The sequence below is a fragment of the Cervus elaphus genome, chromosome 15 (genome assembly GCF_910594005.1).
Source record: "Cervus elaphus chromosome 15, mCerEla1.1, whole genome shotgun sequence".
Classification (NCBI taxonomy): Eukaryota; Metazoa; Chordata; class Mammalia; order Artiodactyla; family Cervidae; genus Cervus; species Cervus elaphus.
The window spans coordinates 70,244,334-70,269,712 of NC_057829.1; the positions used below are offsets into that span (position 1 = coordinate 70,244,334).

At 41.0% G+C, this 25,379-nt stretch overlaps 1 protein-coding gene across 5 annotated transcripts in view; it reads right to left on the reverse strand.

Annotated features, from left to right (window-relative positions):
• The window catches only part of SORCS1 (sortilin related VPS10 domain containing receptor 1), a 571,188-nt gene that overhangs the window by 87,495 nt on the left and 458,314 nt on the right, over window positions 1-25,379 (reverse strand). For all 5 annotated transcript variants that reach the window (XM_043926561.1, XM_043926559.1, XM_043926560.1 and 2 more), the window contains exons 11-17: window positions 22,726-22,828; window positions 22,383-22,459; window positions 19,884-19,975; window positions 18,523-18,630; window positions 16,931-17,048; window positions 15,299-15,429; window positions 12,565-12,678 (exon numbers count right to left, since the gene is read on the reverse strand). In XM_043926561.1, the coding sequence (XP_043782496.1) occupies window positions 12,565-12,678; window positions 15,299-15,429; window positions 16,931-17,048; window positions 18,523-18,630; window positions 19,884-19,975; window positions 22,383-22,459; window positions 22,726-22,828 (743 nt within the window). The remainder of the gene's footprint in view (window positions 1-12,564; window positions 12,679-15,298; window positions 15,430-16,930; window positions 17,049-18,522; window positions 18,631-19,883; window positions 19,976-22,382; window positions 22,460-22,725; window positions 22,829-25,379) is intronic.

Sequence of the window (25,379 nt, forward strand, 5' to 3'; positions counted from 1 at the left end):
CATCGGTAGATGGTGTCTTATTACTTCAACAACCCCAATTTCAGCTATTCTCTTCCTTTTTTTTGATACTCTGTCACCTTTTCCTTTTTACCCCTACCCTCTTTGATTTTGCTTCTGTGCTGCCTGTCAGTCTTTAAAAAGATGAAGGTTGTAGTTTTTCTTTGTGGGAGTAAAATTGGAAAAAGCATCAAAAGTCTTCATATCCTGTGATTTGGCTATTTAGCAGTTTTTGTTTTTGTTTTTAACTTACAATTTTGGTACAGATGTTTACAGTACAAATGTTTGCTATAGATATTTGTGACTATTCCATGTATGTTAAGGTGACAATATAGTCTGGCTTAGTCAGTCACAACCCTCTCTGTAATGTTAAGACTCTGCCCACAGAAATCAGTTTAAATGAGAATTCTGGGCATCAGTGTGTTTTGTTTTTAATTTCCCCTGGTGATTCTAGTGTGCGGCCAGGATTAAAGATCACTGTCCTGGTGGTTAAAACTAGTGTTCTGGAACCAAACTGCCTGAGTTTAAATGCAGGCTATTATACATTATATAAACTTGGGCAATTTACCCAGACTCTAATGTTTGGGTTATTTGCCTATAAAATAGGTATATAGAAACTGTTCCTAAAGTTCTTGGGAGGATTAAATGAGATAATGCATTCAAAAGGACATAGAAAAAAATATCCCGCATTTCAAGACCTTAATAAATATTAAACATCATAAGGTAGTAAAAAAATTAGCATTTAAACTTTTAAATACTAATTCCCTGGTGGCTCAGATGGTAAAGAGTCTGCCTGCAAAGCAGGAGACCCAGGTTCAATCAATGGGTTGGGAAGTTTCCCTGGAGAAGGAAATGGCAACCCACTCCAGTATTCTTGCCTGGAGAATCCCATGGAATGGAGGAGCCTGGCAGACTACAGCCCATGGGGTTGCAAAGAGTTGGACACAACTGAGTGACTTCACTTACTTACTTACTTAAAGTTTTAAATATCTGCTTGCTATTACATCTGGTAAAGAATCCACCTGCCATGCAGGAGACCCTGGTTTGATTCCTGGGTTGAAAAGATCCCCTGGAGGAGGGCATGGCAATCCACTCCAGTATTTTTGCCTGAAGAATCCCATGGACAGAGGAGTCTGGCGGGCTATAGTCCATGGGAATGCAAAGAGTCAGACAGGACTGAGCAAATAAGCACAGCATTATACAAGCTCCCTGAAAGCAGAAGCCATGCTCTTTCTGCCAAAATTATCTTCAGATCAAACTGGATCACATCAAGTCCTTCCTTAATATTGTTCAAACTGCCCATGGTTTAGTCATAAAGAGTAAGTTTTGGGTTAAGAGACAGTTTCATGATCTGTGGTCGATGCATTTTTTAAGCTTTAACTCTTTTCACTGCCCTGCATGCCTCCTAAGCTCAGGCCATGCTAAAGGCTACTTGCCTTCTTCTCTGTGTTGTTCATCCTCCCCAGGACGATCTTTACTCTGTCAAGCTTCTATTCATTCATTAAAAACCAGTGCAGACATTATGTTTTCTTATTACATTATCTCTTCTCTTTTTTCACAGTAGTTATTACATGTTATGACCAAGAAAGAGGTGGAACTCTAGGTTTTCTTATAGCCAAGGTAGGACTTACTGTCACTGGGCTCTGGTGTCCCTCATTTGTGAGCACAATGAAAAGAATATATTTGTTTAGTTTCTTGGATTGTACTATGTGTCCTCGTTTTCAAGGAAAAACTTTCTTCTTACAGTTAATACCTGACTTGAAGTGAGAAATGGGGCAAGCCCTGGAGACAGAGAAGGGAGCTGGTTCTGGGAACAGTGCATGGCTAACACTTCAAGTAAGTATTTCTAGACTCAATGTGCTCCTATTTCAGCAATAATATGATGTAGCACTCATACCTCCAACATTCAGAAATAACAGAGTTCCCTGACAGTTTTAGTAGGTTCTCCAAGTTTCTCGCCTCAAGGCAATAGCTCTCAGAACTTTCCCCTTAAATAGAGTAAGCAGACCTTGGGCTTACGGGAGTGTCACTGGGCAGAAGACTAGGTAAGGGGGAGAAAACTTTTCTTCCACTACGTAGGATGGAAGCACAAGTCATTTAACCTGAACAATAAATAGAATGCAACATCATTCTGAATGCCAACGTGATGAAGCGGGACATATGGGCGAGTTAAACTAAATGACAACATCAAACATCAGGAGGATGGCTCATGGAATCCACTAGAGTCAACTAGTTACATAACAAATTCATAAAAGGAAAATTCCCCTACTTTTAAACACCTGCAGTCCAAGGAATGCTAATACTGGTCACTTCAGATAGATTATGGACATGTCAGAACCTGAAGGGGTCAAAGATCAACACAATCCCTCTGTTTTGCACATAAGGAAAAAAAGAGAGAGAGAGATGAGAGTTTAGAGGGCTTCCCAGGGTCACACAGTGGGCAAGCAGTGGTCAGGGGCTCTGGACTGGGTTTGCAGCTCTTTGTCATGATGCCATACCACTTGGATGAGGATTGTTATTCCCAATACCACTGGGCAAGGACAGCGGTGTGAGAAACCTGATCTCTGTCCACCTTCTTCATTTCCAACCCTAATGCCATCCTGTAAATATGTGGCAACATGTATCTAAGAAATATATTCTGAAGAATCAATTCTGTAGCAGCTGACAAGTCTAGAGCATCTGCTGTTGAAACTGAATGGGTGTTTTCCAAAAAATAAAAATAAAAAACAGCTACATGGGTAGCAGTTTTGGGTCTGAAAACACTGCAAGTGATTTCTTTTCTGTGGACTTGAAACACATAGACCACTTTTAGGACCAATTATTCTCTGTGATGTACACTGACATGTTGCTAAATAAATCAGACGGAACATCAAGAACTCTACCAGGATCAGAAATGAGATCACTTGGGAAAAGAACACAGCCCCCAAAGGCCCTGGAAATAGCAACCCCAGGGTGATGGCAGGATAGCCAGGGTCTAAATGTTTTCATAGCTCATGTAGAGAGGATTATGTTTATAGAAAGCATTTTTAAAACATTTTAAATTTATGTGAGAGTATGAAGATAACTGTTTTGCTATAATTTATGTGTATATATATATATTTTTCCTGGACCCACTAAATCTTCTTACATAGATACTGAATTAATGCTATTTTTAAATCTTTTTTCTTTAATTCTTGAGTAAATATTCCCATTGAATATTGAGAAACTAACACTGAGGAACAACAAGAACCATCACTGTACACTTACATTACTCCAGAAGAGATTAATGGCCCCTCTAAAGAAACTTCACAGGCAAAAATATCTATACCTACATTTAAAAAACACATCTAGAAATATCTCTAGCTTAGTAGCAAAAAGAAATCTGTTCCTTGATAAGATTATCTTTGTTTCTTAGAATAAACCAGCCCAATGCCCATTTTATTTTATATTTACAGAATCTTTCATGGTTGGCATGAAACAAGCAATGTTCTAGTTAATTTAGCAACTTAAATCATATCACATTCTCTGGATCTGAAACAGTGTAAACAAGATTTAACCACATACAAGTATCAGTTCAGTTCAGTCGCTCAGTCGTGTCCGACTCCTTGTGATCCCATGAACAGCAGCGTGCTAGACCTCCCTGTCCATCACCAACTCCCGGAGTCCATCCAGACTCATGTCCATTGACTCGGTGATGCCATCCAACCATCTCATCCTCTGTCATCCCCTTCTCCTCCTGCACTCAATCTTTCCCAGCATCAGGGTCTTTTCCAATGAGTCAGCTCTTTGCATCAGGTGGCCAAAGTATTGGAGTTTCAGCTTCAACGTCAGTCCTTCTAATGAACACCCAGGACTGATCTCCTTTAGGATGGACTGGTTGGATCTCCTTGCAGTCCAAGGGACTCTCAAGAGTCTTCTCTAACACCACAGTTCAAAAGCATCAATTCTTCTGCGCTCAGCTTTCTTTATAGTCCAACTCTCACATCCATACATAACTACTGGAAAAACCATAGCCTTGACTAGATGGACCTTTGTTGACAAAGTATCTCTGCTTTTTAATATGCTGTCTAGGTTGGTCATAACTTTCCTTTCAAGGAGTAAGTGTCTTTTAATTTCATGGCTGCAATCACTATCTGCAGTGATTTGGAGCCCCCAAAAATAAAGTCTGCCACTGTTTCCACTGTCTCGCCATCTATTTCCCATGAAGTGATGGGACTGGATGCCATGATCTTAGTTTTCTGAATGTTGAGCTTGAAGCCAACTTTTTCACTCTCCTCTTTCACTTTCATCAAGAGGCTTTTTAGTTCTTCTTCACTTCCTTCCATAAGGGTGGTGTCATCTGCATATCTGAGGTTATTAATATTTCTCCCGGCAATCTGGATTCCAGCTTGTGCTTCTTCCAGCCCAGCGTTTCTCATGATGTACTCTGCATATAAGTTAAATAAGCAGGGTGACAATATATAGCCTTGATGTACTCCTTTTCCTATTTGGAACCAGTCTGTTGTTCCATGTCCAGTTCTAACTGTTGCCTCCTGACCTGCATACAGGTTTCTCAAGAGGCAGGTCAGATGGTCTGGTATTCCAATCTCTTTGAGAATTTTCCACAGTTTATTGAGATCCACACAGTCAAAGGCTTGGCACAGTCAATAAAGCAGAAGTAGATGTTTTTCTGGAACTCTCTTGCTTTTTTGAGGATCCAGCAGATGTTGGCAGTTTGATCTCTGGTTCCTCTGCCTTTTCTATATCCAGCTTGAACATCTGGAAGTTCACAGTTCACGTATTGCTGAAGCCTGGCTTAGAGAATTTTGAGCATTACTTTACTAGTGTGTGAGATGAGTGCAATTGAGTGATAGTTTGAGCATTCTTTGGCATTGCCTTTGTTTGGAATTGGAATGAAAACTGACCTTTTCCAGTCCTGTGGCCACTGCTGAGTTTTCCAAATTTGCTGACATATTGAGTGCAGCACTTTCACAGCATCGTCTTTTAGGGTTTGAAATAGCTATTGTTATTGTTCAGTTGCTAAGTTGCATCCAGCTCTTTGTGACCCCATGGACTGCAGCAAGCCAGCCAGGCCTCCTTGTCCCTCACTGTCTCCCAGAGTTTCCCAAGTTCATGCCCAAGAACACAGTATAAATGTGTAGTACATAGTATGTATAGTATAACGAAATAGGCTTGGGCTTTTGTATTTGCAAACTGAGATATTTATAGTTACCAACGGAGTTACAAAGAGAAAATGAATTTGGGGTTATTTCAGCACTAAATGCCAGATGACACACAGATGAATACTGGTTTCATCTTATTTAAATAAAAGGAACTCATTTATTAATCAGGTAAATGTCTTATCTGCCTTGAGTGGTCTCAGGGGCAGACATGCATTTTGGAGTACAGTGCTTCTAATTCTGTGAGTTTATGAGCCTATGCAAGGTATTATTTCAGTTTTACAGATGACAAAACAGGGCCTTATATTAAATGTGTCCTAGATCTCAGGACTGTCATGACTATTATGTATCAAATGTCTGGACTATAGATACACAATAAAAGGAAATTTCCCCCCTCTTCTAACCTTCACTCCAGAGGAGCCCTTCGATGATCACTGTTGGTGATGTTCTACATTTTGAAAAGTGACTACTATTACTACGTACTGTGCTGCATGCTTCATATAAAGTATCACATTTAATCAACCCCCAAAAGCAAATAGTAAAATTTCATGGCTTAGGAAACTAAGGCTCAAAAGAGGAAGCAGCTTGCTAAAGTTGAAGGTAGAGATGGTTTCATTCTAAAACAACTCTGCTCTTTACCAAGCAACACCTCCTGCCTTAGAGTTCACTCTCTATCCATAGTAGGCTGAAGGCTAGTACCATCTTCCTTGCTTCCCATGGACTGGGCTGTGGGAGGCATGCAGGCACAGGTGAAAAGTGGCAGGGACAACATGGCAGAATCAACCTCACGTGCTGTGTCGTGGTGTGGACACTGGACACCTTACATCACTGGGCTAAGAGCTAAGGACTGGCAGCTACGGCCACTGGAGGGATACTCTACACCCATTTCAGCTCTTATGCTAACTCTTTCTAAGATCTTTCCACGAGCTGAAAGGAAACTGCACACCCATTCATTTCTATACAGGGAAACTGATAACAATTTTGGCATCTCCTCAAAAGAGCATTTCTATTGGGCATAATTAACAACTGATGCTAGGAAGTTTCCATCATGGTGAAGGGAGTGAACCTGAGAACAGGGCTATCTATACAGCATAATAAGCTGACTATGAGAGCAACCATAACCATTTATAAAGCGAGGTCTTAACAAAAATAAAAGGAAAGTTTGCCTGCATGCCTTCAAGTAAACTTGCAGAAAGGTGCTACTGGCGGATCTGCTTGCTAAGCTTTATTGACAAGGGATGGCTGTTTTGCAGACCTGTTCAACCCAAGTCTGATTGCATGGCTGTAGCGTGTGCCCTGCTGTGAGGACTGGGTGAAGCAAGTCAGGCGCATGACAAGTGAAATCTATCAGAGGCAAGGACTCTCAAGCCAGCCCTGCCCTGTGACTCCTCGGCACTTCATCTCAGCCTGAAGTTAATACTACATATTCTGTGCTGACAACCAGAGATGCCCGTGGATGGGTTAAAATGGGCACTGGAGAGACTTGGGGGCACTGTGATTCCTTAATTCTAGAGACTTCCAGGCATTGCCCAATATCTCCCCCAGTGCCTGGATACTAATCTGACATCACAGCTTGTCCTTGAAAAACTACCAGCCTGGCCCTTTCACCTGGCTCATCTCTTGTTCCTTTGCCTGCAGTAACCTGCCTCAGTTCAGTTCAGTCGCTCAGTTGTGTCCAACTCTTTGTGACCCCATGGACTGCAGCACATCAGGCCTCCCTGTCCATCACCAACTCCCGGAGTGTACTCAAACATGTCCTCACACCTTCTTAATTTGGGAATCCTGCTTACCCTTCCTCCTAGTGTTCCCTTACATAATCCACTGGCATTTGTATTTTAAAGGAGGACGGAAGTTAATATAACTGAATATCTCACGTGTGGGATTCACAGGCAGTGTGTGGGCAGGAAGCTGGTGTTTCCACTCTTATGGGGGAGATATTTGGCAATGCCTAGATACTCAGGTCTAAGAAGGAATCAGCTGACTGGATGGAAGTTGCTTTAGCAGCTAGCATAAAGGTCTTCAGCTGCCAAAAGACTCAAATTATTGTTGCAGGGTTTTAATAACAAGTATTATAGTATGAGAAAGCTAACTGTAGCATTGTTTATAGTGGCAGAAAATAGGAAATGATCAAAATGTCCATGAAAGGGATTACTACGTAACTCCTGGTGCCTGAATCCTAAGGGGTAAAAAGAAATTAGATGGAAAGAAGCCTCATAAACTCTGACATCAAAAGATGTCTAAGATGGGCTTTTGAATGAAAAAGGCACATAAGAGAATAATACATCTAGTAGGAAACTGCATATAAAAACAACCAAATTAATTTTGTGTATCTTTTCACTTAATTATTCACTGACAAATGCAAAAGAAAGTGTTTAGAAACATGCATATCAAACAGATCACAGCTGTGTAGGAAAGGGGGCCAGGATTGGGATGATAATCTAAATTGGCTTTTTAAACACAGAAAACATATGTATATACTTTTTGTAATTAAACATCTCTAAGTGAAAAGCTAAATGATTGATTGCAGCACTGTAGTGGCTGCCACCTTATTGAATCTGTACTTATGAAATGCCACCAAATCAACATATAGCCAGGTGACATCTGGGGTCAGGGGCTGGAGTGGCATTAAAGACAGTCAAAAAGATTTGCAGCAACATGGACAGACCTAGAGATTTTTATACTTAGTGCAGTAAGGCAGAGGAGGAGAAATATCATATGACATCCCTTATACGTGGAACCTAAAAAGAAATGATACAAAGGAAATTAATTACACGACAGAGAGAGACTCACAGACTTAGAGAAGGAATTTATGGTTGCTGTGTAGGGGGGGAAGGAGCGAGCAGAGGGACAGTTAGGGAATTGGGGATGAACATGTTCATACCGCTATATTTAAAATGGATAACCAACAAGGACCTACTAGATAGCACCCCAAGGAACTCTGCTCAATGCTATGTGGCAGCCTGGATGGGAAGGGAGTTTGGGGAAGACTGGATACACACACACACATGGCTAAGTCCTTTTGTGGTTCACCTGAAATTATCACAACATTGTTGATCAGTTATACCCCAATACAAAATAAAGTTAAAAAAAAAGAAAGGCAGAAAGTTCTTTTTCAATTTCATCTACACATTACCTCTTACTCACTCTTGAGTTGGCTACAGACCCTGCAAATGGAAATTTGATGGTATGGTGCCTTCTTTGAGGATGACTTCAGGACTCTGTCCCAGCTAATGGTCTTCCTATTCCTGATGCAAATGTATATACAATATGTCAATCTGTGAGGCTATGATTGATATCCTTCCTCCCAACCTTGGGCCACAGGGTGCTATGAGGGTGGTTACTTTTCCACCTGTGAGCCCCTTACTTTCAAGAGCAGGGCATTTATCCTACTTGCTGATGGCTGGTATTTATCATATGTCCCTTTTATACAAACTCGCTCACTAATGCTGATGATTTTCTGAAATATGTTTCAATGGAATGGATGAAGCCAGCAGATGTGATAACTCGACAAAAATCCCTTAGGGTGAGATGTTCTCAGGTAATAGCCACTGACAGGAACAACCCTCTGAGAGTGGAGGGGGAGCACTAGGAAGTAATGTTGTGATTGTGTGATTAATAAACATAATTGCATTGACAACCATTTATATACCCAGATACCTACTGCTGAGTCAAAGCTATGGTTTTTCAAGTAGTCGTGTATGGATGTGAGAGTTGGACCATAAAGAAAGCTGAGCACCGAAGGATTGATGCTTTTGAACTATGGTGTTGAAGAATACTCTTGGAGAATCTCTTGCACTACAAGGAGATCAAATCAGTCAATCCTAAAGGAAATCAATCCTGAATATTCATTGGAAGGACTGATGCTGAAGCTGAAGTTCCAATACTTTGACCACCTGATGCAAAGAACTGACTCATTGGAAAAGACCCTGATGCTGGGAAAGACAGAAGGCAGGAGGAGAAGGGGATGACAGAGGATGAGATGGTTGGATGGCATCACCAACTCAATGGACAAGAGTTTTAGCAAACTCTACGAGATGCTGAAGGACAGGGAAGCCTGGTGTGCAGCAGTCCATGGGGTCACAAAGAGTCAGACATGACTGAGCGACTAAACAACAACAAACCTACTGTTGAACCATTTATAATTGAAAATTTTATCTTATAGAGCATAGATGAAAACTTCCATTGAATAGAATATATAAATTACTCATCTCTGATGTTTTATTTTATATGGGTTAGGATTTATTTGGGTTTCACATACTGAGTTTACCAAAGGAATGGTGAAATCTGTTTAGGAGTAGCTAAAGAAATCTAAGTGTCTAAGTGTGTGTGTAAATATTGATACATGTATATAATCATAAAATGAAAATACATATATATTCTTAATAAAGTGAAAAGTAAGGGTTCATAGACCTTCTCTTTCTGCCTTATTACAGTGGTTTCAGTAGCACTTGTTAAAATTTAGACCCCTCTGTACTTCAGCCTCCTGTCATCAATACCAAAGAGAGAACAGCATAACTCCCTTGACTAACTCAGTGGGAAAAAAAAAAAATCAATTCTGAAATCAGCTTCAGAGGTTCCCAGTGCTCTTTACAATGTCTAAACATGTTCGTACATGCAAGTGATACAACTTCTTTTTCTGGCATTTCTTCACCATTAAGTTGAGTGATTTCAGCAGCCTTTTTCAATTTTTCACATAGTACTAGATGCTCAAGACCTCACTGGCCCTTTGCTGTAAAAATGTTACTTGCATTTTTCTCAAATTTTGTGTTACAGTGCAAATAAATCATAGTTTATTTATTTATTCAATCATAGATAAGAATATTGATGTGCATGTCTATGTTTTTTTTTCTCTCCTTCTGAAAAAAAGTTTGAATGGAATGGATGAAACCAGCAGATGTGATAACACAACAAAAATCCCTTAGGGTGAGATGCTCTCAGGTAATATCCACTGAGTAGTATATACTATTCTGAGAGTAGTATATATTATTTTGGTTATTTTTTTAGATTAAAAAAAAGTAAACATTTCAAATGCAAAAGTACATAAACAAGAACATGAATGTCCTCTCCTCTGGATGGCAGCTCTCACGAGCAATGAGAAGGGCAGCTGTCAAGCAGTGCTGGCCTACTGGTGAGTGCCTGCTTCCCCTCCCTCTCTCGCTTCTCCTTCCAGCCCTTCCCCTCTCCCCCTTTTTTCTCTTCCTTCCTCCCTCCCTCTCTCTTTAATTTTTTAATATCAGAATTCTTAAATATGCACAAATGAGAGAAAACAGTATAATAAATAGCCACACTTTCATTAAGTTACCTTCAAAATTTATTAACATGTATTCCTTTTCTAGGCTTCCCTGGTAGCTCAGTTGGTAAAGAATCCGCCAGCAATGCAGGAGATCCTGGTTCAATTCCTGCATTGGGAAGATCCCCTGGAGAAGGGATAGGCTACCCACTCCAGTATTCTTGGGCTTCCCTGGTGGTTCAGATGGTAAAGAATGTGCCTGTAAGGCGGGAGACCTGGGTTTGATCCCTGGGTTTGAAAGATTCCTTGGAGAAGGGCATGGCAACCCACTCAATATTCTTGCCTGGAGAATTCCCATGGACAGAGGAGCCTGCTAGGCTACAGTCCATGGGGTTGCAAAGATTTGGACATGACTGAGTGACTAAGCACAGCATACATCCCCTTTCTAACATTTTAAAACAAATGTCACACATTAAGTATCTCTAAAAGATACTTTTCTTTTTTTGACCTAACCAAAATATCATTATCATACATAAATGTATAATACATTTAGTTAATATAATATAAATAGGACTTCCCAGGTGCCATTAGTGGCAAAGAACCCGCCTGCCAATGCAGGAGACCTAAGAGATGCAGGATTGATCCTTGGGTCAGGAAGATCTCCAGGAGGAGGGCATGGTGACCAACTCCAGTATTCTCGCTTAGAAAATCCCATGGACAGAGAAGCTTGGCGGGCTACAGTACATAGGGTTACAAAGTGTCAGATATCACTGAAGTGACTTAGCACATTATAATATAAAACTTGGATTTAGACACAACCTAATATTACCTGTGATGGTCAATTCTATGTGTCAACTTGTATGGGCCTCAGAGTGGCCTGGTATTTGGTCAAACCTTATTCCGGTGCTTCTCTGAGGGTGTTTTTGAATTAGATTAATATTTAAATCAGTAAATTGAGTAAAGCAGATTGTCCTCTCTTATGTGGGTGGGCCTCATTAAAATAGTTGAAGGCCTAAAAAAAGCTAACTCTCTTCTAAATAAGAAAAAAATTTGTCTTGCCTGACTGCCTTCAAACTGAACAATGGCTTCCTTCTTGCCTTCACACTTAGATGGAAACATCAGTTTTGACCTTGCTGGTCTTCAGACAGGAACTATACTATTAGCTTCCCTGGTTCACCATCAGTGCTCAGACTGTGCCTAGAAACAAACCATCTAACCTCCTGGGTCTCCAGCTTGCCAACCCCCCCTACAGATATCAGGATTTGAACTTGCCCACCTCCATAGCTGGGTGCTCCCAGTCCTTTTAACAAATCTCTTCATATACACATATATATCTCCAGTTGGAGATTGAAAAGCATATCTTTGGAAAATCCTGATGAATACAACACTAGTCACCAGAACATATTTAGTTTCCCAAATGGCTCGAAAATGTCTTTTGATAGAGTGCTTGAATTAGATTCCAAATAAGTTCCACACAGTAGTTTCCTAAGTCTATAAATATCAGTTACAATTTTGGGAAAGTCACCACATGGTTTTCCTTTTTATGGTAATTCTTAAATAATATTGGATAAACCCCACAGCACAAATCATTCAACACAAAATTTTCAAATCTGATTCCAGATTTATAAAGATCAGAATGCATGTCTTCAAAGCATCAAAACTGGATAGAGAAAATGGAACACATTCCTGCTAACACCAGCATACTCTTGAAAGGTCAAGGAGCTTCTTTTCTGCCTCTAGTTTCCACATCTATAAAGCAGGAAATGCACATGGGAAATACTTGTTTGACCTTCCACACAGGGATGCTGCAAGGTAAACGGTAGCCTCATGTGATTAAATAGTTGTGAAATAAGGGATCAAAAAATGAAGCAATCTGTATATCATCATCATTGCTATCTTCATCCAAGTAACCTGTTTTGCTTATTTGCAGCTGGAATCTTATTCTCAGATGGAATTTGCACTATTAATGCAAATTTGTGCCGATTAAAATGAACGAAAGTAAAAAAAAAGTAAAAAAAAAAGTAAAAAAGTAAAAAAAAAGTAAAAAAAAAAATAAAAAAAATAAAATGAACGGAAGTCAATAAACTGGTGCTATAATGAAACAGACCTCGTCTTTGTTCAGAAGTGATTCTATAAGTTTATCGCATGCAAAAAAGCAGCAGCAGATGACCTCCTCACGCCAATGCTTCAGGCACTCACCCAGTACTATTGAGGTAACTCTGCCCCAAGCTGCAGTCCTTTGACAGAGAGGATGGATTGAACCAAAAGGCTGGCAGGCACTGACCATTGCTGTGTCGTTCATAACCATAGTCACTGTTGGGGGAAAAATGCGAGAAACCTTTCAGTAGGTGGCAACGTTACTGAGAACAGTTTAAGTCAGTCCACAGCCAACTTATACCCTGGTCAATTAGACAAAAAAAAACAGGCATTCACTAAATCAATGCCTTCCCAAAAGTGGAATCTTTCTTTCCACGGAATATCTATCAATTACCCAAGAAAACATTCTACAGAATCCATTTTGAGAAATGCTAACTTGGAGGCCACAGAGACGCATGTATAGAGATGAAAGCTCAGTGCCAGTGATTCCCATTAAACACCTTTCAGCCAGGAGCACAGATGTTGTTCTCATCAGGGGGAGACACAATAGTGACTGTGGTTGGGCCCTGAGAAAGCTGTAATAGTGGAAGCCCAGTCCTCTGTGTCGACTGCATTGAAGAACCTAAGGCATCCCCACATGGCATAATTCTCATTACTAGTGTTGTCTTTGGGGTGCTCTTCCAAGACGTCTGGATCTACCAAGGAGAGCTGAGCCAGGTCTCTCTGTGACCAAGCCATCTGCTTCGAAGTCACAGCAGGAAAAGCAATGTACTTCGGGAATGTTGCAAGCATTCCCCCCAAAGGAAAACTCAGTCCTATTCAGTTAATGCCACCAATTGCTTTAAATTTCCTCTAGTTTGAAAACAGTTTTCTCTCAGCCTCCTTGCATTCTTGCCTCCAGGAGCCTCTGAGTCGAGGTTTGTGAAAGCCAAGGCTTTCTTGGCTTCTGAAAGATGAAGTTGGGCGCAGAGAATGGCAACACATTGTACCTCCTCATGCACAGACAAATCGCAGGCAGTGATGGCAAGCACAGGTATGAACTGGCTCATCTGTGTGATGGAGGTGAGATGCTGGCACACACAGGCTGTGAAAGAAGAACTAGGCTTGCTCAGGGGCCTGTCACCAGGCAGTCGGTTCTCAGAATTCTGCCCATACCAGCTGGGTTTGATTCTGGTGCAACACAGCATGGGTAGAAGGACTTCCGGGACTCTGCCTACAGGACATCCTGTGTTCATTTCAGGAAATTACAAATAACAGGCAAGGTCATCTAGCAGAGGGATGTCCCGGGAGAGAGCCAAACTGAGAGAAAACATTCAGGGACAACCACCTTTGCCAAAAAATCACTGTTTGGGAAGGCCAAAGTCAAAGCTATAAGATAAAAAGTTAACTCCCCATATGGATCCTCCTTGAATAGAGGGAATAAAGGAGAAGCAGCCAGGTTTCAGAAAGAGGCACGTGATGAATGACAAACATTCCATGCAAGTTCTCCCTGTGAATGTAGTTCAGGATGTCAATCCTGAAGGTAGGACAGAGATGAAATATTTTTGTCATTTTAAGTGTTGCACTGACTAAAAGGAAAGTCAGGGCTGGGGAGGCCCCTGCAGAATTCCCTGTGAGTCCCAGTGTAACTGAAGCTCTGTCTGCCTCCAGCTGAGCCCAGAGAGAGACAGAACTGTCTCTCGGCTTGCCTTCTCTACCAACAAGACAGGAATGGCCTTGGGTCATAGGTCTGAGTACTGGCAGCCAATGTGCCAGGACTGGCCAGTACTATTTATTCAGATAATGCTCCTAGAGATCTACCATGAGAGATGCTTCCTTTTTCTAAGTAATGTTACATGCATGTACACAGTATCTCAGCCCAATCACTGATATTCTGATGATCAGACATGTGACTGATGATTGCTACCCAGCTAATACTTCTAAGTAAATGTCTTTGTTTCTTATGCTGGTTAAGTTCAATCATTCAACACTGACATACACATTTAGCAATTGCTTTCTCTAAACCAAAAACATATAAATACATTTTAAAAAGGAGGAGGATAAAAAAGAGACTGAAAATGGGATGGACATGATCAAGAGGGTTGGTTACCACCTACTCATCTTCAATCATCTTTCAACCTCATCTGACAGTCAAAACTAGAACAAAGCAAGGACATCATTGGCCCCACAAGCTAGTTTTCTGCTTAACTAAAGCTCCAAAAAGCATGTTGTGGCACTCTGAGAATATTTAATGTCTAAATGTTGCATTCCTTTTCCAGTTTAAACTAGGTTAATACTGGTAAAAGGAGAAGGCTCTCCTACTGCTAGGTTCATAAAGCCACAGATAGCAATGCCAGTGACTCCATCCTTGCACTGAATTCAGAAAAATATTCCACGGCTTTCATAAGCAATGGTCAGCTAGCCACTAACTGAAAACTTCCAGATACAGAAAATGCACTGTCCTTAATAACCATAATTTCACTACCAGGAATCCTAGATTCTAGAAAGATTTTTATCTTGAGCACACATATATTTGCTCCCTGAAACGTCCACTTATTGTTTAAGTGGACTCGGGGTGGATCTGGCCTCTCTTTTTGTCCTGAGACCTGTCAAATATGTGAAAATAATTACCAGCTATCTCCTGAGTCCTCCTTAAGCCTAAAGAAATCCCTGTTTTTTTTTCTGTATACACACACACACATAACCTGTAAGCCATGATGTCCCCACATGGTAATTCAACAAACATGAGGCTTGTCACTTGTATCTATGCATGTCACTATTCAAATCTAAACTTTCGTTAAGGCCCGTGTGGTTTTGAAATATGCAATGACTACATGGGCTAACAGCACAAGCTCACCAGTCAAAATCAGCCTCTGTGCAGACACAGGGCTCAGACTCCATGGCTCCTGCATATTTTCCCTGCATGCATTTTCGCTCGGATTTTCTCTTCTTATATATCCTCTTCGCTCCCATGATGCATGCTTCCCCCTGTAAGGAGACAAGAATCTCACACTGTTGGCCCATAGGCGTGACCTTCCCTACCCCACACTAGGACAGTCCAGGGAGATGGCCTTAAATCTTAGGGTAATCTGGACGGGGGCAGTCTGCTTTGTGCTAACAGCATTTTATTTTCAATGTCTAGAGTCCTATTACAGAACATGATGGCAAAGTTAATCCTGAGAAGCACTGAGAGAGTGTCAAAATGTCCTGAATTCTGTTTCCAGCAAATCCTTACTTGGCAAAGTGTTGGGTAGAAGGCTATGAGGGACACACAGGTAACTAAGACTCAGTCTGTAACAGTGTATTACCAACAAATCTATGGTAATTAAGTTGACTTCTTCTGTAATAAAAGATTGGCACATGATCATTTATGTGCATATGAAAGAAGAATATTTCTAAGAAACATAAAGGTCCATTTTGCCTTGGTTTGTTATGCCTCTGCCCACACAACTTTACTGCACTGATTTTACATCCCTCTACAAGGTAAGCAGTAGCACTAAATTCAGTGTTTCTCCACAAAATAAATAAACGCTTTGAATATTACAATGTCCGTGCACTCCAAAGGAGAAAATATCAGCTATGTGAATGAGTAATCCTTTCATTATTGAGCCTCCAAGAAAAGTGGGTGATTCCAGCTGATGTAGCTCCCCTTGTCAAACCCAGCTCTGTGTGTGTGTCCAAAGGACCAGACAGACTTTTGTCTAAGCTACTCTACACTGTCTTTCTTGAGCAAAGTCACTTTAACCAGCTGCACTACACATCGGCACATAAATATACAACTTAGTCTAGGCTTGGAGTATATGTTGTGTCACTCTCTCAATATAGTGATGGCTTTGCAAGCAAGGGCCCCAGCTATGTCCTTTGAGAGGCTGCCAGAATGAGTTCTGCCTTGGGAAATCAAAAGAGAGATGCTTTTATCCAAGCATTCTATCAATAATGTGAGTGGAGTAGCAGAGAGGCCAGGATGAAGGAAATTTTCCTACTAATTCTACATCCTTATAACACAAGAACCTTGGAAGGAGGCGGAAAGCACTACCTAGTCCCAGGGAATCGCAGCGGTGAGTGGCAGGGAGGAAGAATTTTACTGGCACTCCTCACTCAGCCTAATTTTGCTATTTTATGTCTCTGTTTGCATTGCTAGATAAAACTGAAGAGCCTTTCCTCACCCCTGACCCCACACCCTGCAACCAGATGACATGCTCAGATAAATTATGTTTGGATCTGTGTGCTGAGTTGGTGTTTTGTTTTGAGTCAAAAGTCCAAGCCAAGCACATCTGAATTTTATCTCATTATATCCTAGTACAATAAAAACATGAATCACTTCACAACAGCTATAAGTGTTGAGTTTGTTCACTGCCATGGCACCCAGAACACATAAGAAACCACCAGATGGACGGTTTTGCCCAGAGAACCCTGATTCCTCCCTTCAATGACTGGCTTTTCCCCCAGTACTCTCTAGGCCTCCCACCCAGGACACTCGCCCCCCTACCTGGCTGTGTAGCTGCCAGGGTCTGTAGTCCTCCTCGGCACAGCGTCTATCGAAAATGGACTTGTAGTCCACTTTGACCAGCTGCCATTCGGAGCGGTGACTGAAGTGTCCAAACACTCTGCAGAAGATACGAATACTCACAGTAACAGCAATGCTGACAGTTAAAACCACAGTTAGCATTTGCTGAATATTTACTATGAGGTTAGCACAATGCTAAGCATCTTATATCAGTCGTATTATTTGATCCCCCAAACACATTTCTGAGCAGAGTTGCTATTATTGACTCCACTTTATCTGTGGGTAACCTGAGGCTCAGAAAGTTTTCACATGCAAAAACCAAAGACAAATCACCAAGAACTGGCAGAGTTAGAACCCAGGGGTGTTAGACGAAAAGCCTGCTGCTATATACTGTACACCAAGAACTGTTGAGCAGAAAGAAAAAATAAGAATGAGAAAACAATCACAAATCCTGCCTTCTCTGCAGTTCAAGATTATACTTCCAGGTTCTCTTGCTAATTTTCCTGGTTCCTGTGGTTTCTGTGCTATTTTATCTTCCCACCAGTCACAAGGAGAAGTAGGCATCAAGGCTGAAGAGTTATAACTACGTCCTACCCTGTTCATTCTACCTTCCCGACTCAGAGACGCTCAGCTACTTAATAAAGTGTTTGAATCACCTATTGTCAATGTGAATAAAAGCTCCAAGGCAGCCTTTACAATCAGCTTTTTCCATCTGTGTTTTGTAAATATAAAAACTGAATAAAGACAAATTATAGAATAAATTGCTAACCCACTGGGCAAAAGTATAACTGTTAGGCATGTTAATTTTTGTTGCTCTTTTCTATTGTTAAAAAAAAGGAGAAAAAAATCAGAAAATGTACCAACTCTTTACTTTGATTTAAAAACTTTCACTGTCGACAGGATCAACTGCTTTAAAATCTTTCCTCTCTGTTTTCCACTTCTGATTTTCCAGGAGAAGAAAAAATCAGAGTTTCATATTTCAAATTCAAAGCTCATGTTTTGAAACCCACAGGCAGGCAAGCCATTAATCAAGTCTTTCACAAATTAATGATCATCACTTTCCAGACAAGAATGAGCGCAAATGTAATTTTACAAGAACAGACTGTTCTCGTGGTTCCCCTAATATGCCTCACAATTGGGTTAGGTAAAGAGCCAGGGAAAAATAACATCCTTTGTGGGGTTGTGATCAAGCTCTGTGTTCTGTCTTAAAGTGAAATCATTCTTATATGCCTGTGATTTTCTGTATATCAGCGTGTTTATTATTCAAGTTTTAAATCGATAGCTTTATCTTCTATTGAAAAAAAAATCACGTCTAATTTCCCTAAGCTTATTCAGTATAGGAAGAAATAGGCTGTACCACTTTGCTGCCAGCCTACAGTATAGGTCTCCTAATAGCTAGCAAAAATGGACGCCTGCATTGCTCTTTTCTTCTTTGCTAGGGAATCATGAAGTCAGATGCACTGCCTATGCTAGCAACTTTAAAACTGACAGCAGCAAGGCGAACAGGGTCAGCTAAAAACCACACGTTTCTGGATTTCTATTAAGACTAGAAGACAACACGGTTTTCCACTTACGTCATGATGAGAGTCTCTTCCCCAGGTTCACCCAGAACCCCATCCACAAAAAGGGGAATAGATGTGAAACTGTATTTGCTCCAAGATCTCCCTTCATCAAAACTCAACCTGATGACAGAAAAAAATAACAGTCATCGGACCTCAAAAGAAAATCCTTTCAAAGAAAAGATACTACCAACTAGGACAGAATATATTTTAGAAGTACCTGGGGCATTGTCAAAGTGAGCCTTTGATATGAATAAGTGTTCTTAATTACATCAGAAGGTGGATATACAGCTAGCCAAGTGATTTGGGGCCCAGATGTATTATAACATCAATCAGTGGAGAGCTGTATGAAACGGGAATGATAAGTCACTGATAGAATTTTTTAAATTTGGGTATCTTATTAGGTCTTAGATCTCAATGTGACCCTCTCTAAAACCTTGCTGTCATCTAGCAGCAAGCCTTGATTCTGAGAACAGTCACCTTCTGAGACCACTGTGATGGACTTGAATCAGCCACCTCCATGTGATCAAACCCTTAGTGGTATCCTTCGTACATTGTTACGAATCCTGGTTGACCCTCTGAGTGAAAGGGTGCAGAAGGACAGGCTCTTGAAAGTAAGAGAGGACTCTGCAACTCTGATGGTCATACAGGACGTTTCCTTTCCTCTGCCTTTCTCTGGGATGCCTTCCCTCAGGCTAAGCCTCTGGTTCTCTTATTTCTGCGGCTTTCCCTTTGGTCCACCAAAGTAACCCAACAGTGGAGGGAAAATCAAGCCTTTGACTTTGAACGAGCTCGCCTGTGGAGAGAGCCATTTTCAAAAACACAGATAAAGGAATCTATTGAAAAACCCCTCTGGAAGTTAGGCCTTGCATGTTCATCTGTAGAAGACCTACAGGGAGAGTTTCAGAAAACCACCCTCTTCCGCCTGCAAAAATGAGGCCAAATGAGATCAGAGCAGAAGTGACATGCACTGCTGATCTCTGTGCAGAATGAACAGAGTGAATGCAAATATTAAACTTCAGGAGACAATATTTGGGATAGGTGGCTGTGGGAAATTAAGCTATTCAGAGATTATCCTTGACAACCATTCTACCCATGACTGTACTGAAAGAGTGAGGCGCTGGAGGTACTGATGGGAGAGAAGGGAGCTCTCACATTCCAAAACCATGTATAATTCCTTTCTAAAGGGCAGAAGCATGCTCCCTTTCTCTTTCTCCCCCTCACCCTTATAATAAAGCAAAGGTATAAGTTATAGTCCAGCAGACCATGACAATTTACTACAAGCACAGTTATAGTCTGTCAGCCTGACTTAGACTGGTCTCAGCTGTGTGGAACCAGTCCTGGGTACAGGATTGAGGGGCAACAGGTGCCTTTACCAGAGATGTCGAATTGGGAGAGATGTGTGCTTCATAGCAACCAGGACTCCACCTTGATCCAGATACAAAACACTGTGCTCTTCTTCAAATATCTGGAAGAGGAAAAGCACATACACAGCCGCCCCCCCCACACCCAGGGTTCAGAGAATGTCTTCATTTGAGGAAAAATAATCTCTCTATGATAGAACTGGGTTCCCCCAAATCTGTGGGGAGACACAGTTATGAACAGTGCTTCCTCAGGTGGCTGACATGTACCACTGGAATTCCATAAAATGATTTTAGGTGCTCCACAAGCAGAGTTTAAATAATACCTAAGATTTATGTATTCATATCTCTATTCCTGTCATTTTGTGGTGAGCTCTGTTGGGTTCCATTTATGATTATGTTGACATGTGGGCAACTGTCACATTGGGTCACATCTTTAGATCAGAGAAACCATGAAGACACTCTATTCCAAGGCTCTCATTTTCACAGATGAGAAAACTAAGGTTTAGAAAGAAGTGGTAACTTGCCAAGGACCAGGTAGACGATAATGGACAATGCTAGGACGGGGTGAATGACAGTGTCCTTTCCACATGCAATTACTTCAAAGTTTCCAAGTGTTACAGGGGACAGATGTTCCTGTTCAACTCATGGATTCTCTAGCCAGTCATAGAGTGAAGAAATGAAGTCACTCAGTCGTGTCCAACTCTTCGTGACCCCATGGACTGTAGCCTATCAGGCTCCTCTGTCCATGGGATTTTCCAGGCAAGAGTACTGGAGTGGGTTGCCATTTCCTTCTCTAGGGATCTTCCCCACCCAGGGATCGAACCCGGGTCTCCCGCATTGTAGGCAGACACTTTTACCATCTGAGCCACCAGGGAAGCCAGTCATAGAGTAATTCTGATCAAAATGAAATCATACCTTTGGGTACATTGTCACTGGGTCTCTCTCTGTATGTGGAGAGAGGAATCTGAGGTCAAATAAAGACTGGCTGGAGACAATTTCCAAGTCCTCTCCATACAAAATGCATATTGTTTTCTCACAGTCACTCTGTTAGTATAGCCTTGTCTGTGATTACACTATAAACATAATTGTTTCCACTCTGTCTACTTCTTACAGTCGAGATGTACCCCAGGACTATAGGAGAGACTTATTTGCTTTGTTTGGGACGTTAGAAGGAAAAAAATGTGACCCTGGCTCTCTAACTATTGTCCATAGGAAGTTTAACAATGCATGTTCCTATATATATTCATGGAGAAGGAAATGGCAATCCACTTGAGCATTCTTATCTGGCAAATTCCATGGACAGAGGAGCCTGGAGGGCTACAGTCCATGGGATTGCAAAGAGTGACTGAGCACATATATCTCCAAGATCAAAACCCCTGGAATTTCTTAAGCAAGTTTCTTTCCTGACCCAGTCTTTTCAAAACATGTGAATCAAAGTGCAGATCTCTGAAGCTAGGAGATGGTAACTAGACTGTAACATGGACATCTCTGTCTAAAATTTAAAGCGCAGTGTTCTCACTGCTGTGTGATTACCTGTGCATTAGATTTCAATTTATGGTGCTAGTTATTGTATGATAATTAAATGTCAGTGGCTTATTAAAACATATTTATTGAAGTGTAACAACCATGCATTAGGCATCTATTTTGTTAGGACTGTTAAACCTCATTAAGCGCCTGTTTTATAAGCTAGGAGTATCTAATTTTCATTCAGAAGAAAGAGGAAGCATTTAAGCTAAACACACTGGTTGAAAGTGATTCCATTTCTACTTTCCCTAACATATGTGCCCTGATGGTTATTACTCTGTCTTCTGCACATGAGCTTTAAACATCTCAGAGCACCACCTGGGTAATGGTTTTCTCTGTATCACTGCATTCTCCTCTATTCTGACTTCAAGGCAAGAGGAATTTGCAGAGGCAATGGGGCATTAGATAGATAATCTCCCATCCAGGCTTCATGTTCCCTACATAATAAACTCTCTAGAATTCCAGCTTTCTTTTAAGGGGAAAATTGAGTCATATCTAATTTGGTTTCATTGTTACTTATAAACTTTCTTACATATAGGCTATGATAAAGTGTCATTTTTTTAGGACTTTCCTTGTGGCTCAGATGGTAAAGAATCCTCCTACAATGCAGGAGACCCAGGTTCGATCCCTGGGTCAGGAAGATCCCCTGGAGAAAGGTATGGCAACCCACTCTAGTATTCTTGCCTAGAGTATCCCATGGACAGAGGAGCCTGGCGGACTACAGTCTATAGAGTTGCACAGAGTTGGACATGATGAAAGTAACTGAGCACGCATGCAAAGGCTCATTTATCAAGCAAATAAATAAAATTTCATAAATATTTGCTGAACTCAGAACTTTTGTAAGCCATGCATAAAACAAAAAAGGGAATAAACACATAGAGAAGCTTTAGGATTTATGTGTAACTGAATAAATTCCCAGAACTGAAACAAGCTAGATAATTTTTAATACATTTAAACGCCAGTAACTTAACCAGGATACTTTCTTACCTGCCTCCAAGTGTTTCCCGCATCTGAAGAGACAAACATGCTGATGTCACTGTCTGACAACTCAGAACCTATATTACCTGGAGAGAGCACATCACCATTAGTGAGGAGAAGTTTCTGCAAAAGCTAACGACAGGCTGTGCTGGCAGTGTGCACTGCCCGAGGTGGATTTAGACTGCAAACACTCTATCTGAGCAGGGTTTTTCAGCATACTAGCTTCAGGGTCAGTGGCTTAGGTGCCTTTCAAAAATATTTTTAGCTTGCTCATTAAGTTCCAAGCACAGCTACCTGGCTTCTTTAAATAAATACAATTTACAGCAGTGAGCAGACCAGGCAAGCTGCTTACCTGAAGCCACTATGATGCTGGGGGCTGTGTCTCGGCTGGCGATGATCCCTGACGTGTAGGGATTCTCAGAGACCTTAAGGTGAAGGTGTAGGGAGCAATAGGGCTGAGAAGAGGAGAAATAGGATCATGAAAGCACACCATCTAAATGGTTGTTTAAAGCTCAGATTCATAGCTCCTATCCATTCATTCAACCATCCCACCCATCCGTCACCCATCCATGAACCCATCCATCCCTCCGCATTTCATTCCACAGATATCTGGTACCCACTAAGTATAAGACAGCTGCCAAACTGCTGAAGGAGAGAGCACTTTCACTTCAAGTCTAGTCTACTGATAAAACTTCCATTTGGACATTCAACAAACATTTTAATACTTTATCTGTAAAACACACGGTGTAGTTTTATGAAAGGCTTAACACAGACTATAGAGTTTGGTCTCTGCCACTAAGGAGTGTACAATTTAAGATCTTTCTATTGATTACCATAAAGAGACTATATTTTAACAGCCAGGAGGTAAGTACAGACAAAATATGAAATTCTAGGGGATAGGAGCCTACGTTTAACTTCAGTTGAGGGGAAATTTCAAGGAGAAAAGAGTCTGAAGCAAAGGTGGGTAGGATTTGAATTGCAGATGAGATGCTCAGAGGGATAAAGGACATTTCAGGTCTGAGTAATATCAGTAACAAAGAAAAGGAGCAGAAGAGTGGAGCTGTAATACAACAGGTAGTTGAGTAAGATCAATGAGGAGAAATGGGGTTTGAGATTGGACAGAAAGCGCAGCCAGGCTAAGGGGGCTCTGAAGAAGTCACTCAGCATCTCTTAGTCATATGAAGCCTTGGTCTCAGTTCTGTAGAAGAAGCTATATGACATGTGGAACTGTCCTTACATCCACCAGACAACTGACATAGTGTCTATATAAGGGTATTATCAGATCTAGTGTAATTCAACATAAAAGTTCTTGTAGATGAAACACACAAGTGACAACAATTTAAACGAAAATTTAAGAGACTTGTTTGTGCATACAAAACTCGATCAAGTTTTCAGATAAAGACATCAACAGTTTAAAAAAAAAAAACACAGGATAATAAATCTCACACAAATTTCATTTAAAATCGTTCTTGTACTGAATCATCAACAACGACAAGTTTGTGACTGAACCCACGTCGCTTTTCATCTCTCAGGAAGATTATTTTCTAATCTTATCGACTTGAGTTTTTGAAATCACCAATGTACCTCTGTTATTACTTTCATTCTGCTCTGTAAGTCTCAGCCAGCAGATATTCGGAGAGCGACAGAGATGCAGTGATTGCATTTAGATGGGATAGAGTAAATGACAAGCTAAAAATGAAACTCAGAAGTAAAAGCAGCCAAAACACTGGTGAAATGACACAATGGATCACAGTCGGGTCTTTCCATCACTGCCAACACAGGGGGTAAACTCGCAAGGAATGATTACCACAATAAATGGTTGGCTTTGCATGAAAATTTCATGAACAGCTTTCAAAAATGGAATTCTTACTCTGCAATATTCCATAAGGGTAAAGAAGTCCACCCCTATAAGAAGATATAGTCAGACCCCAAAACTTGGCTGCCTTTTGCCCAAGTGGAAGATTAGCGAGGGTACCGCATACTACAGAGGTCCCAGGGAAGTGCTGACCAACACTCAGGCAGATGCTGAGACAGGATAACCAGAGGTGTCAAACCATGTGTCCATGAAAATGTTCCCGACAACTGCAACCTATCAGATCTTGCTTTCTCTGGTTTGCCACAGCTAATTTTACCACGCACAATCCTGGATCACGTCATCGAGTATGCAGAGTTTTATCGCCCTAAGAGACACACTTGATAAATAAAGAGAAAACATCAAGTACTACTTTACATCTTCTGTAAAACCTCACATAGAACCTAAAAAAGACAATCAATAAACACTTGAAATATCAGGCAACACTTTCAAGTTAGGGCATGAAAGACCTTACTTTACTGTTCTACCCAGAACAATGCCAGAAGTGCATGGGCTTAGGTATTGTTATAAACCACATTACCAGAGTAACGTGAGAATCTCCATGGCATTCAAAGAAGTGATTACTACTATACTTAGACACAGGGGCTGAGTGGATGGCCTTTTGTACCAACAGAGCAGGATAACCCTGGCCAAGAGAGCACCCAGGTGGCAATCTTAAGTCAGCCACCGGTCACACGCTTCATCACCCTGCAGTCTGGAAGACTGTGAAGCTAAGTTGCCACCTGGCCCAAGGATTATTTATGAGAGGGCACTTGCCATTACATAAGAAAGAAAGCATTTTCAATTGGTCATTTCAGCACTGCTCCGTTGCTATGGCTTTCGGAGGCCTGAGAAAAATTAATTTGGGAAGAAAGGACACCAGGTCATGCAGTAGCAGCAACATTACAAACGATCTTTTTCGTGTACTTTTTTTCTCTCACTTGCACATTTGTAGTACTGGATTGCCCCCAACTGGTACAAGGGAAATATTCTATGTGTTTTTTTTTTTCCCTTCCATTTTTTTCAAGAAAGTTAGTCCACATTGCAGAAAAATGATGTTAAGTGATTCATCTTCGCTTTTTAAACTTAAACGTTTACACTTGAACAGTTTGGGATATTTATTAAAGTGGGGTCACCAAAGATTGATAGAGAGG